At 30.7% G+C, this 17,295-nt stretch overlaps 1 protein-coding gene across 1 annotated transcript; it reads left to right on the top strand.

The window, feature by feature from the left end:
* Positions 1–9,222: 9,222 nt before the first annotated feature.
* Positions 9,223–10,423, top strand: LOC120170014 (transcription repressor OFP1-like). The gene has a single exon (XM_039178081.1). It carries the CDS (start codon positions 9,322–9,324, stop codon positions 10,360–10,362), a length of 1,041 nt encoding a protein of 346 aa, XP_039034012.1. The 5' UTR covers positions 9,223–9,321; the 3' UTR covers positions 10,363–10,423.
* Positions 10,424–17,295: the final 6,872 nt, after the last annotated feature.

The raw sequence follows: 17,295 nt of genomic DNA on the forward strand, positions 1-17,295 counted from the left end.
TAACAACAAAAGGGTAATCGAGAAATGAACTGCAAAGTCTCGGAACCGCAAGTAATTCATATAATGATCATCGGAACAGCTACATGTAAAGGGGGGAAATTCTGGGTTCGTACGATAATTGGGAGAGAAAGAGGAAGACATTTTAAAGCTCAGGGATCTCAATAATGGATCCCAAAGCCTGAAACAGGGGATGATGAAAGGCTAAAATAGATGATTTGAGATCCGAGCGAGGCGCAGAGGAACAACTAAAATAGAGAAGAATGAATGAAAAGCTGGTGGATTTTGGTGTTGAACAACAAATGCCTTGTTTTTCTCCTTCACTCTGGTTTACGTTTTCGGGGCCTACGAAATCAGCGAAAATGGCGTTAATCGAAATATTTATTAATTTACGAGTAAACTACTTTTTAATTCTAATATTTTTTAAAGGGTAAACTATAGATTTTAATGTCTAAACTATCAATTTTATTTTATTTTAGTATTTAAATTTTTATTTTTTTTTAAATTATGTTTGATGTTAACTTTTTATTTCATTTTAATATCCTCTGTTAATTGATATTTTTATGAGTAAATTACATTATTCATAACTCAACTATCTTCTCATTCTTATTTTGGTCATTGAGTTTTAATTTTTTTTATCTTTCAAATTATTCTTATTTCTATTACTCTAAATTATTATATTAATATTTTTATGACATGTCATATTTTAATTATTATTTTATTAATATATGATTGAAATAAAAAAGGGACATGTTAGAGAGGCTGATAAGAGTGAGGTTATGAGGTGGGGTGAGCTATTTGTGATTTAGAGTTTGTGCTATAATTTTTGGATTTGAGTATAATTTTAAATTTGATTTTTTGTTTTAATTATATATTAATAAAATAATAATAAAATTTCATATCACAAAAATATTTTAAAAAATAGAGTGATTAAAATAAAAAGTAATTTGAAAGTTGAGTAGTTAAATTAAAAAAATTAAACTTTAGTGACCAAAATAGGAGTGAGAAGATATTTGAGTGATGAATGGTGTAATTTACCCATAAAAATCACATACACCTTGTTAAGTTTTTAATGGCTAGATAATAAAATAAAACAAAAAGTAAACATTAGGTATGGTTTTGAGAAGAAAAATAAAACAAAATTTAACGTTAAATTTTGATTTTTTTTAAAGTTTAGTTACTAAAACATACCGAAACTGATAGTTTAGGTACTAAATGTGTTAAGTTTTTAACGGTGAGTATTAAAATGAGATGAAAACTAAACGTTAAATACGATTTAAAAAAATAAAAAATTAGGTACTAAAATGGACCAAAATTTATAATTTGGGTATTAAATGCGTAGTTTACCCTTTAATTTATTAGCATGTATAAATTTATATGTTAAATATTTAATGCAACATATGAAAAGTTTAGTTATTAGTAAAATATAATGTAAAAAAAACTTAATGCTTTATTTTAAGATAAAAAATTATAATATTTTATTAAATAATCATTTTAGTCCTTATTCCCTTTTTTTGAGCATTTTACCTCCAAGATTTCATTTTTGGGTAAATCACCCCTATTGTGGAGTTATGATCGTTCATTGACTAACAGTTTTTACATATAGAGGGGTCTTTTTCCCTAAAATAAAATGTTGAGGGTCAAAATGCTCAAAGAAAAAGAATGAGATCAAAGTGATTATTTTTCAAATATTAGGGACAGTGACGAAGCTATGTAGGAGCGAGACGGTGCCCGAACCCATCCAAATTTTTTTATCATTAAATAATATAGGAACAATTTTCTATTTAGACTTTTAAATTTTGATTTACTATGATTGCCCCCTAATTTTTATTGTTAATTATACTTTGTTTCTTTAAATTAAAGTCCTGACTCCATCCCTAATTAGGAATTTTTTTATCATTATCTCCATTTATAATATTTCAAAGTTTTTTTTAAAAAAAAATTAGATGTTTAAAGGGCTTTTAATGGGTGGAATGTGGATGTGAATTTGCAGGCAAAGAAAGGATTTTGTAAAGGCAGTGAAAGGAAGGTTGCAGCACAAGAATTTTAAAGTGCAATTACTTGCTTTGACGGTAAATTTTAATTTTTGGAATTTAAATAATTTTTTTTTCTGGAGATGGATATTTGATGTGGATTAATTAATTTTGAAGCTTTTGGAGACAATAGTAAAGAATTGTGGAGACTTTGTCCATTATCAGATCAATGAGAGAGAAGTATTGCGCGGTAGGATCAAAATTGTGAAAAAGAAGGTAAATTTGTTTTCATATTATAGAGTTGTTTTAAAGCATCATAGGGTAGATTACTCAAATGGTCTCTTCACTATAGCACGTTGTTTTGTTGAGTCCTCTGATTATTAAAAGTTATAAAATAATGTTTCGACTATAGGACGTTGCTTTGTTGAGTCCCTTGACTATTAGAAGCTACAAAATGGGCACCCGACTATTCATTATGTTTCAAACTCGTCCTTTTTTGTTAAAACACTAACGATAGTCTAAGCTGGATGTTGATTTGTTGTCTGAGATATGATAGTCGTTTGAGATTATGGGATCAAATTGTATCATATCTCAGACAACAAATTAACATCCATCTCAGATTGTCGTCAAATTTTTAACGGAAAAAGACAAATTTGGAACATAATGAATAGTCGAGTGATTATTTTGTAACTTTTAATAGTCGGGGGACTCAATAAAGCAACATCCTATAATCAAATGACCATTTTGTAAATTTTGATAGCCAGGAAACTCATTAAAACAAAATCATATAGTCGGTGATCATTTATATGCTTTACCTATATAAAAACATTACAAAAGTTTAGATGTCATTTAATTAATATATTATCTAAACGGAATGGTAAGTTTGTACACACAGATGCAAGAGTGAGGGATAAAATATTAGGATTGTTAGGTGGCGTTTGGTTCGCATGAATCCCTTGGAATTAGGGGGAATTAGAACCCTATTCCACCACTTTATCATGTTTAGTTCAAGTTTTCGAAGGGAATTGGAATTCCTCATGGCTTCAACTTTCTATCAAATAAGGGAAAGTGAATTTCATCCATTCTATGATAAAATTCAATTCCCTTTTTGGAGGGAATTGAAATTTGACCATACTACCCTCATCAATCTTTTGGTAACTTACTCATATATTGAATATTTTTTTATTATTTCGGGTCAGGTCAGGTTTCTAATTCATATATTCGGGTCGGGTGAAACTTTTTTTGGTCGGGTCGGTTTTTTTAAGTGTGATATTCGGGTCGAGTTCGGGTTTAGGGTGAAAAATATCTGACCCAAAAATATATATAATTTTACCTTATATATTTAGGAATAATTACAATAATACCCCTCTATATATAATTTTTTTTCAATTAAGTCACTGTTTTTATTGAATAAAAATAATTTTTTTATTATTATTTCGGGTCGGGTCAGGTCGGATTTCTAATTCATATATTCGGGTCGGGTGGGTGAAACTTTATTTTGGTCGGGTCGGGTCGGTTTTTTTAAGTGTGATATTCGGGTCGGGTTGGGTTCGGGTTTAGGGTGAAAAATACCCGACCCGACCCAAAAAATATATAATTTTACCTTATATATTTAGGAATAATTATAATAATACCTCTCTATATTTTTTTTCCCAATTAAGTCACTGTTTTTATTGAATAAAAATAAAATTTTTATTATTTGGGGTCGGGTCGGGTTTCTAATTCATATATTCGGGTCAGGTCGGGTGAAACTTTATTTTTGGTCGGGTCGGGTCGCGGATGGAGATTCCCTTGTTCTCGGGTCGGGTCAGGTGGACCAAAAACCTGACCCATGACCATCCCTAATTGGAATGATTTTAACTTATGATGTTTATTAGCATGATTTTTATAATTTATTGAAATGAATAATCAATCGATAAAATTAAAATTATTTTTTTTAATTTTTATAATATATTGCTACATGTAATTTATAAAACAAACTAAAATTAAGCAAAAAAACAACAAGGGCAATCCTGTCATTTTACATTATGTCTGCGAACCAAACAGAATATGGAATTGGATTCCAATTCCTGACAGATTACAATTCCCTCAGAAACATTCCAGCGAACCAAACCACCTAAGTTTTTAACGGTGGGATATTAAAATTAAATAAAAACTAAATATTATGTATGATTTTGAAAAAAATGAAAGTTTAAATACTAAACACGTAATTTACCCTATATTTGCTATAATTATTGGTATCTGTTTGGAATTTGTAAGTGTAAAACGAATAAACACAAGATTTATACAAATTAGTGGTGAAGGGCCATTATGGATTAAATAGAAAAGTTGATACAAATTCTAAAAGAATTCATAATTAGTGGTTAGGTTATGAAATTAGTAAAAGTTGAAGAGTTGACAGTGAAACGAAATATTCATGGAATTTAAGGAATATTTTGAGAAGTTGAAAATTACGATGAAAGTACGATTTAGTTGTATATCAATTTAAGTATCGAATTTATTTTTATTGAATTTTATATTTAAGTTTAGATTATGTTAGTTCAATACTAACGAATAGTTTGAATATTCTATGTTATTATATGAAGTAATCAATCCACGGTAAATTTAGTGATTCAAGTAGCTTGAAAGAGAAGGAAAAAGCGTGGGATCGAGAAGATTATCGTGGAGAAGATTTGATAGTGAGGCAAATGTGAGCGCATTTCATTTTTACATATGTTTCGACCAAACATTGACTTGCGATGAGCCAGTGTCGAAGTTACGTTAAGAAGTGACTCATAGTGTTATGTGAAGTGTGATTCAAGTTTATATGTTTATTTAGCAAGCTAATAGAACTAGTAAGTCAAGGACATTGGTTGGTAAAACCTGTCTAGAAATTATATTTTGAACAGTAAATTTAGAAAATTATCAGAAATTCTAAAAAAATGATTAGATGATGAATATTATACCGTTCGATTCTTATATTAGTCTAGTTTCGTTTAAAACAAACGGAAACTAATTTTTAGAAGTATACAAAAAGATATAAATTTTTAATCACTTGACTCTACCCGAGAACAAGGGAACCTCCATCCGAGACCCGACCAAAATAAAATTTCACCCGACCCGACCCGAAATAATAAAAAAAATTATTTTTATTCAATAAAACAGTGACTTAATTGAAAATATATATAGAGAGGGGTATTATTGTAATTATTCCTAAATATATAATGTAAAATTATATATTTTTGGGTCGGGTCAGGTATTTTTCACCCTAAACCCGAACCCAGCCCGACCCGAATATCACACTTAAAAAAACCGACCCGACCCGACCAAAATAAAGTTTCACCCGACCCGACCCGAATATATGAATTAGAAATCCGACCCGACCCGAAATAATAAAAAATTTATTTTTATTCAATAAAAACAGTGACTTAATTGAAAAAAATTATATATAGAGGGGTATTATTGTAATTATTTCTAAATATATAAGGTAAAATTATATATATTTTTGGGTCGAGTATTTTTCACCCTAAACCCGAACTCGACCCGACCCGAATATCACACTTAAAAAAACCGACCCGACCAAAAAAAAGTTTCACCCGACCCGAATATATGAATTAGAAACCTGGCCCGACCCGAAATAATAAAAAAATATTTTTATTCAATATATGAATAAGTTACCAAAATATTGATGAGGGTAGTATGGTCAAATTTCAATTCCCTCCAACAAGGGAATTGAATTCCATCATAGAATTGATGGAATTCACTTTCCCTTATTTGATGGAAAGTTGAAGCCATGAGGGATTCCAATTCCCTTGGAAAACTTGAACCAAACATGGGAAAGTGGTGGAATTGGATTCCAATTCCCCCTAATTCAAAGGGATTCGTGCGAACCAAACGCCACCTTAACGTGTTTAATACCTAAACTATCAATTTTGGTCCGTTTTAGTACCTAAAATTTCAAAAAAAAATTCAAAAATTAACGTTAAATTTGAACAGAGTACTAAAATGAAATAAAAACTAAAGTTTAAGTATGGTTTTAAAAAATAGAAAGTTTAAGTACTAAATAGATTAAAATTGATAGTTTAGGTACTAAACCCATAGTTTACCCAAACATATATTGTATTGGGCCCACCTAATTCAGAAGTTTATGGGTTGCCACAACATTTAACCTTCGGAGAAAGAGAAGAACCCAGCTTTGGGACCAAATCTGCAACTATTATTTGTTACACTAAGCCCAAGTGCAGCAAGTCAGCAAACCTTGATAGACATAGTACAAGAAACCACATATTCTGGGTTAGACATGCATAACCCTGTCTGAATCCAATCCTTGTCCTTGCTCAACATTCCAACAAACTCAACATTAACTGCAAACTATATTGGGCACGACACGAAACCATTGCCTCCCCCACTCCCTACCACAATTGATAAAAAAGATGCACAAATCCCTCAAGGAACATGTTGTACAAACCTCAACCTTGTGTTACTTCAATCATGCATCTTAGGTAAGATTAAAACCATACTTGGTGTTGTCTTTGTGATTAAAAAATCAATGGTAAATTACGCGTTTAGTATCTAAATTATCAGTTTTGTTCCATTTTAGTACCTAAAATTTCAATTTTTTCAAAATCATACTTAAAGTTTAATTTTTGTTTTGTTTTAATACCACTGTTCAAAATTTAACGTTAAGTTTTAAAAAAAATTGAAAGTTTAGGTGCTAAATTGGACTATAATTGATAGTTTAGGTACTAAACTCATTAAGTTGTTAATGGTGGGTACTAAAATGAAATAAAAACTAAATATTAGGTATGGTTTTGAAAAATTAAAAGTTTAGATACTAAAACAAACTAAAATAAAATAAAACTGATAGTTTATGTACTAAATGCGTAGTTTACCCAAAAATCAAATGGAGTGGTTTTATTAGTGTACCGTCAAGCTCTATAGAAATGTACACATCAATACATTAATAAAAATGGGTGATTGACATGATAAAAGTAGGGCTTCCGTTTTCCATCATTTTGCTAATTAAGTTAAATGATGTCAATAATTTGGAACATGAATTGCCCACACTTTTCTTTTCACCTCTTAGGGATGGTAATTTGACCCGACTATTAAAAGTTACAAATTGATCATTCGATTATTCATTTTATGTCAAATGAATCCTTTTTTGTAAAAAAACTAACGACATTTTGAGTTGGATGTTAATATGATGTCTAAGTTATGATTGTCATTTGAGAATCTCGAATCAGATTTTATTATATCTCATACACTAGATTAACATCCAGCTCAAGTTGTCATCAATTGTTTAACAAAAAATGACGAATTTGGAATATTATAAATAGTCGGGTGACCATTTTATAACTTTTAATAGTTCGGGCTCAACAAAGTAATATCCTATATCCAATGGACCATTTTGTAACTTTTGATAGTTAAGAAATTCAACAAAACAACACCCTATAATTAGAGGACCATTTTTATAATTTACCCTAAAAACACTTACCCTTCACCAATACTAAATTATGTTATAATTAACGAAGTAAAGCCTCGAGCTCATAGGGATTTTGTCAGACATGATAATAAAATTATCTTCCAATATTTATCAAAATAATTATCTTAATTTTTAATCAAATTAGTTAGTATTGAATGAAAACAGTTAACTAATTAAAGATCGATACATATTATTGATATGATATGTTTCATATGTCATTAAAATATCGACGTGATGCATATCAAATTATTTAAAGTAATAATATGACATATGTTATGTCACTAAATAATGACATAACATATATCATGTAATTAATTAAGTACATCTGAAAATGATATATCAATAATACTTGTTAATCGTTAGTTAGTTGATATTCATCAAACATAGACTAATTTTATAAAAATTAAAATAAAATACTAAAAAAAACTAGAGTGATCATTTTATACAAAGATTAATTTTATCATTATAATTTTTATAATATTAAACATGATACAAACAATATATAAAAATAATTAAAAACAAAAAGGATATGAAATACAAAAACATAAATCTATATAATATAAGTCATTAATTTATCAAAAAAATTATAAATTATGACACTAAAAATATTCAACCCATAATACACCGCTGATTTCGGATTCAATCTATCAGTTACAACAACCACGCTAATACACAGAATTAAAGTTATAAGTATCAAATTACAAATTAAACTAAATTATATATATATATATATAGTGTAAAATTCTTTTAGTTTTATATCCTTTTAGGATTATTAAATTGAGGGAAACCAAAGGCTGAGATCAATTCCGTCGTTTTTTTCATCGAATATCTTCTCATTTTCTACTGTTATTAGCCTTTAATATCTCTAATCCGCTTATACACAGTGGAAAACCTTTAGTTTTATACCCTTTTAAAATCGTTGGACGATGAGAAATCAAAGTCTAAGATCAACTTTTTTTAAGTTAATATCTTATTATTTCCTGTTGTTAATCACAATATATATAGGGTTAGAATCTATTTTTTTGTTTCCCTTCTTGTTCCAAGGCTTCACCTTGACTAATTTGGACCGACATGCGTTGCACACCTGGTTTTAGTGGGTAAGTCTCCCAACAGGGGTTTTCTGCATACACAAAGACTCGAACTCGAATTGCTTAACGATATCAAGATGTTTATCACTTGAACCACCCCATGTTGGTAGGGTTAGGATCGATTTACACTCAGTGTAAAACTTAGTTTTACATCCATTTAAAATTATTGGGTAAGGAAAAATCAAATGCTGAGATTAATTTCTTATTATTTTAGTGAATATCTTTTCATTTTCTACTGTTAGTCATAACATTTGATTTTAGTCGTCCAACGATCCTAAAAAGGTATAAATTTTTTTAGTTTTACCCTATATAATGATATCCTAACCCATATATATATATATATATATATATAATATTCAAAAGCAATCTAAGAGATTAGAAGACAAGCACGAACCAAGTGACCTTTATAGTAAAGGAATTGTTGTTATTACTTAAAGACACAAGTTTAAACATCATAAACGTCAGATTTGTGAGCTTTCGATCTTAAAAAATTAAGAATTAACTTTGAATATATATTGCATTCTACTCCCCCATATTAAAATTTTTTTTAAGACACAAACCAAGCAATGGAAAATATAGATGGTAGGTCCCCTGGAAAAGTTTAATAAAGCAAAAGCATCTTTGTTTTAAGATGTAAACAAAAACATTAATCATGAATATGAATACAAAATTTTCTTCCTTGTTTTGTGAATACTCATTAACAACACTCTCTTTTGCCTTTTCATTTTTCTCTCTCCCCCTTTCACCCATCTTCTTTAAATATCCTCACTTTTCCCCATGAAAAAACAGAGAAAATTCCATGGGTAATTACAGGTTTAGATTATCGGACATGATGCCCAATGCCTGGTTTTACAAGCTTAAAGACATGGGCAAACCCAGAAACCAGAAACAACACCAGATTCCATCACCTTCTTCGTCGAAAACCAAACAGCCCCGCCATTTTCATCCCAGAAAATCTTATTACTTCACCAGAGAGCTTGTCCCGACCGATGGATTCTATGTTCCTCGTACGAAAGACGTCAAATCTGCAGGTTCTCATCGTGTACTTGATGATCCGCCAAGAAAATCTCGTCAGAAACGATCCAGGAGAAGAAACATCACCAAGTCTTCTTCTGATGATGATGATGATGTGAAGCTTGTTGGCTCCTCCGTTTCCGCCGGTTGTCGCTGCCGTGCAACGCTCTGGACCAAGACTGATTCTCCGCCGTCTTCCTCTTCTGACGGCAGCTCCCCGCCGCGAGAATTCAGGTCTGACTGTATTCTTACGACTCGATCGTTTGGTAACATGTTTTTCGTCGAGAAATTCGAAAAGCTAGACGAGTTCGACGACTTTTCCGAACTTCAACTCCCTCGGATCATAACCAAGCCCGTCGAATCCAACCAAAAGAAAGAACACAACATCCCAAGGACTTCAACTAAGTTCGAAGAAAACAATGTTCATGGTTCATACTCGTCGAAAGAAAACAAGAAAATGTCTCCGGGGAGAAAAACATGCGTGAATTCTCCTGGCGTAAGGCTGAGAATCAATTCTCCAAAAATCAAAACCCGAAAACTCCATGGTCTCGCTCGGAAGAGCGTGTCGTCAGGTTTGAATTTGAGTTTGAGCTCGAGAAAGAGTCTGTCGGGGAGTCTCGCGGTGGTGAAGTCGTCGTTCGATCCGCAGAAAGATTTCAGAGAATCAATGGTGGAAATGATTAGGGAAAACAACATCAGGGCATCAAAGGATTTGGAAGATTTGCTTGCCTGCTACCTTTCCCTCAATTCTAATGAATATCATGGTCTCATCATCAAGGTTTTCACGCAAATCTGGTTTGATTTGAATGATGCCCGGTTGAAATAATTTACCTACTAAACATAATAATTTACCTTGTCTATTTTGTCCCTTCAATCTTCTCTTGTAATAATTTCATTAACTTTCTTGTCATTTACTACTTGTTCTTAAAGCATCAACAATTTTACGGTTCCAAAGTTTTACCATAACTAATCTTACGTCTCACACTTGGCTTTAATTGGTTTAAGTGAACTTTCTCATTCAACATTAGTTGTTCTATATAAAAAAAATTCCCAAAAGACTCGCTCATTGAAATTAAGTGAGTAATACGGGTCGACCCGAATTAATCATGATATCAGATTACAATTAAAAAAAAAGTAACAAAAAAGGAAAAGGGAAAGTATCTGATGACCACAGATCCATAAAAGAATGCATTTATTTTAGTGCTTTAATAATTTATGTCTAATCTGTATTTTGCAGTAAAAATTTATGAAACTGAGACAGTTGAAATCCCAAAAAGACAGAAGGGAAAATATGAAAGGAAAAAATCTATAATTTTGCAACTCACAGGCGTGATATATAAAGACAAGCTTCCCTGTCTTTGACATGAGACAATTAGAGATCAAAGTTTGAGCCCTTCGGCTACCTGGTTTTCATGCACTGGCTCTAAGGCTGAAACGAATCATTCAATGTATTTATTCATGCACAAAAATCAAGTTAAAAAAAATCTTGTTGACGGGATAGATGGAGAGGTGGTTGTTGATCGAAGTGATTGTATCGTAAACGAACATAAAATTTCATGCAGTCCGTTCAATAACAAGTGTAACATGTGATCCGTTATAGACCCTAAAAGTTAGGGGCCCTACACGTAAATGTTATTTCGTTCAATAACAAGTGTAACATGTGATCCGTTATAGACCCTAAAAGTTAGGGGCCCTACACGTAAATGTTATTTATGCACGTGTATGTATAACATTTGTGTTCTAACAATATTTTTGTTCGAAGAATAAATAAATTTTCTTTTAATTATAGGGAAAATGGTAGAGAATGTTATAAACGAAGATTTTGTCAATATTTTTAATTGTTTTTTCATGAGGAATTTTGGTAAAAAAACATCGTATGTAGATCCCTCATAATTTTAAATTTAAGAAATTAATCTTTATTACAAAATATTTTAAGGGTCTCGTTTAAAAAGTAGTACATTGACTCTGCATCATTTGGAACAGGCCTGATTTTATGTTATGATTCAATTTATAAAGTGTTAAAGGTAAGATAAATGTATAAAACTTCGATGAATAAAAACATATCATCAATAAAAATTACAAAGAACAAATCTAAAATACAAAAAAAATATAAAAAATTTAGAGAGGCGAATGTTACCCATCCCCCTTTCAATCCTTTTAACGATTAATTAATTATTTTTTAATAAATTTCTTAAAAATTAGGGTAAAGTATATAAATGATCCTCCGACTATAAAATATTATTTTATTAAGTCACTCGACTATTAAAAGTTACAAAATGATCCTCTAGTTATAAAGTATTGATTTGTTGAGTTCCTCGACTATTAAAAGTTACAAAATAGTCACCCGACTATTCATTATGTTCCAAACTCGCCCTTTTCTGTTAAAAAGTTACTGATATTCTGAGTTGAACATTAACCTGCTGACTATGATAAGGTAAAATATGATCCTAGAATCTCAAACGGCTATCATATCTCAGTCATCATATTAACGTCCAACTTAGACACCCATAAATTTTTAATGAAAAAGAACGAGTTTGGAACATAATGAATAGTCGGGTGACCATTTTGTAACTTTTAATAGTCGATTGATTTAAAAAAGCAACATTCTATAGTCAGGGGATCATTTTATAATTTTTAATAGTCATGAGACTTAATAAAATAATACCCTATAATCGAAGACTATTTGTGTACTTTACCCTAAAAACTAATATCATTAGACATGAAATCTTATAATTATTCAATTTAAAAAGTTAGGACATAATTATAGGTTGTAGTGATGAGGTAAACAGATTCCACTACAAATGAAATAATATATGGGCAGTTTGCAGTTTGCATGCACCCAAAATGGAAATTGTACGCCAGCCAAAACTATTTGGAAACATAAAAACACAATAAATATTCAATGAACATAAAATTTACTTACATGCAAGCAGATAGGTCCCTCCATTGTACAATTTCTGACAACTTCATCCATCTACTTCTAGGTTTTCTCAACTAAAAGAATATATTCTTTAAGTACAGTTTTTTTTTTGTTTGTTTGCTGGTTAATCTCTACATCTTTATATATAGGCATCATATATATTAGGAAATTTAAATAATTCTCATTACCATCTTTATTTTATGATTTCAGCTCTTTCATTATTGTTAATATTCTTGGGATCAGAATTTATCGAGCAATCTTAGTGATAAAATAAAGTGTTATTCTCGATAAAGTTTTTGTATTTAAGCAGTTGAATTTGTAGAGTGTGTACATTATCGATAGACTAAGAAAATATATGAACAAATATTACTTTTTACTCATCTCAAACTTTTAAAATATTTTGGGTAAATTATTCGTTTAGTATTTGAACTATCGGTTTGGTCCATATTAGTACCTAAACTTTCAGTTTTTTAAAAATCGTGGATAAAGTTTAGTTTTTGTTTTAGTTTAGTACCCGCTGTTAAAAACTTTAGTTTTTATTTCATTTTAGTACCCCGTTCAAAATTTAACTTTAAGTTTTGAACAAATTGAAAGTTTAGGTACTAAAACAGACCAAAACTGATAGTTTAGGTACTAAACGCGTTAAGTCTTTATTGATAGGGTATTAAAATGAAATGAAAACTAAACGTTAGGTATGATTTTAAAAAAAATTGAAAGTTTAAGTTCTAAAAAGGACCAAAACTAACAAATTTAGGTACTAAATAAGTAGTTTACCCTTTAAAATATATAGACAATCACCTAGTTTTTGTATTATTCTTTGAAAGGGCTTTGTTTCTGGAGGTGTACCTAGAGTTGAAAACTGATCTCTTGAGGGATTATTCCAAAAAGCAAATGCAACATTTTTTTTCCAACCAAAATATAATAATAAAAGACATGATTTGGGTTTTTTTTTTTCCTCATGTTTCAAGACTTCGTCCTGACTAATTTAGATCGATTTGGATCGTACACTTAGTTTTAGTGGGTTGGTTTTTAAAATGCGAAAATTAATTATGAAATATATAATTTAAATATGTTTGGTGTGGAAATAAAAAAAAAGGGATATTCTTTTTGCATTGAAAATTTATTTATTTTGACAATGGAATTAGGTGTAGTTTCTCTTTGGGACAAATAGCTTCAAGCTTGGGTACCTACTCTATATATATATATATAAATAAGAGTTTACATTTTTATTAATTAATTCCTGCCTCTGCGGTTCCTAATTTAATTTTCACATAATTTAAATTAGTAAATGCTTGTGGGTGGTAGGTCAGAAGTTTAAATTAAATTTGTACACGGACAAGCACCATCAATTTCAAGATATAGTAGCCTGATAAAAAATTAATTGATTTTTAAGAAATCTTTAAAGATTTAGGTTACGTAGAGGTGTTCATAATTCGGTTAAAATTAAATTAGTTGAACGAATCAAAATTTCAATTGGTTAATCGGTTGGTTAATTTTGGGTTCGATCGGTTAAGAATTAATGATTTTTTTCATTCTTCGGTTTCGATTAATTCATGAATGTTACATTACGACAGATTTTCAATTTCACTTAAGCAATACTAAGATGTTCAATTTCACTCGTGAATGTTACATTATGACAGATTTTAATTAAAATTGTTAACTTACTCTAAAGAGATTCACACTTGATAAATTTTTCGATTATAATCGATTGTAGCTTTTTTTTAACTTTATTTTAATCGACTATATTTTAATATCTTCCGACTACTGGTGAGAACTTTTTCTGCTAAGTTGCATACTTGGATTATAGACAATATTAAAAGTGCCATAGATATTTAACTCGATGAGATGAATTTATAACATCCTAAATCTGACTCAATTCTCTACTTTAAACAAAAAAAAATAGCCGACCTTATTCCCATGTGTTATGGGATAAGGGGAGGTAGGATAGTAGGTTACCCCCAATACCAGGTTGAGAGTAGATTCCGTGGGAGACCTCTGGCAGTCAGAATTATAAATTGCCCACCGTGAGACTCAATCCCACGACCACAAGGTTAAGAGCCTTGCGCTCTACCAACTAAGTTGGACGGGCAATCTCTATACTTTAAACAAAGTGATATTATAAATCGAGATAGGTCTTGACATTTTCTTCAACACTAAAATAAAACTCTTCAACTCGAAGTATCAATATAAAGTAAATGCAGTTTGTTTTAAAGATTTTGAATTCGAACAGTTACTTTAACAAAGCATATATGTTGTCAATGATTAAAAATTATATAAACAAACATTGTCTTATACTTACTTAGACTATTACGAAAACAGAGATAAAAAAATAATTATTCTATACGGGTAATTGGAAAAAAATTATTGAATTAAATTTTAAATTTGCAAAAATAAAAACGCCGACTTGATTCAAATCGGAGAATTTGTCGGCGAGACGCAAGTATAGACCGAGTCAAATAAAAAGAGATGAGAGAGCACAACGCCAACATTAATTCGTAGATTCTGGCTACGGCCAACCCATGTCCTCCACTTTATGATAGTCTACATTTACAAAAGCTACTAACATATCATGCAAAATGAAGGGTAATGTACCCTACAAAGTTTCAAACTGTAGGATAAGGTGGAATTCGAAATTAGAGACGGGCACATAATTTTTTGTACCCACGTCTTCCATTTTATGATAGTCTACATTTACAGAAGCTACTAACGAAATGAAGGGTAATGTTCCCTACAAAGTTTCAAAGTGTAGGGTAAAGTGGAACTCGAAAATAGGAATGGACGCAGAATTTTATGTTGGGGGATAAACTTGAAGTATTAAAACTCTAGGAGAGCGAACTTGAAGTTATAAAATTATAGATGCGAAAATAAAATTTTAATAGAAAATACATAGAAAAAATCTAAAATATATAGTAATTTTAAATTTTTATGAGAGCGATCGTCCCCACCCGCCACTGCCTAGGTCCATCCCTGCTTGGAAGAGCCCTTTTTTCACTTAATATTATTCGACACAAAATTATAAAGGGTAAAGTACACAAATGGTCCCCCGACTATATAGTACTGCTTTATTAAGTCTCTCGACTATTTAAAGTTATAAAATGATTATTCGATTATAGAGTGTTATTTTGTTGAGTCCCTCGGCTTTCAAAAGTTACAAAACGGTCGTCCGACTATTTATTATGTTCTAAACTCGTCATTTTTCGTTAAAAAATGAGCGGTTGCCTAAGCAGGACGTTAACATGATGACTGAGATGTGATAGTCGTTTGAGATTCTAGGATCATATTTTATTATATCATAGTCGGCAAGTTAACGTTCAACTCAAAATACCATCAATTTTTTTAACGGAAAAGGACGAGTTTGGAATATAATGAATAATATGGTGGCCATTTTGTAACTTTTAATAGTCTAGATACTTAATAAAATAGTACCCTATAGTCAAGGTACCATTTGTGTACTTTAGCCAATAATTTAACATTGTCCCCTTACCAACCGTTGCACGTGGGTGATTAATCCTTTGACAACTACTCGCACACCCAATTTGACTTGGTTATGTGATCGGCTTTCTTTACCTCTCAAAATAACCCATGTCAAAATTAGTCCATATACCATATATCATCACATAAAACCATTCTAAATCTCTCAACACGAAGAAAGGGAGATTCTTCTTTTTTATGTCGTCTCGTTTTTTCTCTTCGATCCTTTATAAAAAAAATTACTGGCTCACAGTTGATCTATTATCGATCGCGACTCTCCGCTTGAATTATCAGCTCACAGCGTTACCACCCACTTTGTGAAAATCAGACAAAAAAATGCACGAGTGGGGGCACAAAAATCTTGAAGAATCTTACAAGATGCTTAAAGGGTCAGCCTCAGCCATTGGTGTAATGTTTAAGACATTAAGTGATGAGGCTTTAGGTTTTCCCAAACTCTCATGTGCTTTATTTTTTTTTGTCTTTTTTCTTCGTACAACTTCTTCTATGTCGTTTCTCTCCAAATCTTCCCCATGCAAATCACTCCAAACATGGATCAGCAGATTACAAAAATCTGGATTCTTATCTCGTTCGAATGATTAAATGGGTAAAATTGGGGTTAATTCTTGGGTTTCCTACTCTTATTCTTATACATCCTCAAATTTATTTTGAGCATTTTCTATGTAATAATAAAAATTCCCGCTAAAACATGAACCAAACGACCTCAGTAGTTAAAAGGATGGTTGTTATTCTTAAAAGTTTCGGGTTCAACCATCAACGACTATAGAGTATTTGAGCGTTATTTATTGTAAAATAGTTGAGCTTTTATAATTAGATGTACGTGCATTGTCAATAATAGACTAAGAAAATCTTGAACATATATTATCTTATAATCATCGAATAATATTCAATATATATAGGCATAAGGGTAACTTTTGCCCTTGTAGTAGACTCAATTTATGACTTTCACCCCTATTTTTTTTTTGCATCAATTTAGCCCTCGAAGTTTCTTAATTGCATCATTCTATAACATACTTCTAACTTAAAAGGGTTTATAATTTAAGGTTTTAAATTAGGGGTATGATATAGAATGATGTAATTAAACAACTTTGAGGACTAAATTGATGCGAAAATATGATAGAGATAAAAATGATAAATTGGGTCTTTTACATGAACAAAGGTTATCCTTAAAATACACACATGCATACATATGTACATACGTACATACGTACATACGTACATACGTACATAATACAATAATCAAGTTATTATTGTACCAAGCGTGATGTATATTATATCAAATGAGGTAGACATTTTGGCCAAGTAAAAAATGGATGTGTGGACAAATAGATATTGATGGTGATGTGACTA

Source organism: Hibiscus syriacus, unplaced genomic scaffold, assembly GCF_006381635.1.
Source record: "Hibiscus syriacus cultivar Baekdansim isolate YM2019G1 unplaced genomic scaffold, ASM638163v2 tig00111769_pilon, whole genome shotgun sequence".
Lineage (NCBI taxonomy): Eukaryota > Viridiplantae > Streptophyta > Magnoliopsida > Malvales > Malvaceae > Hibiscus > Hibiscus syriacus.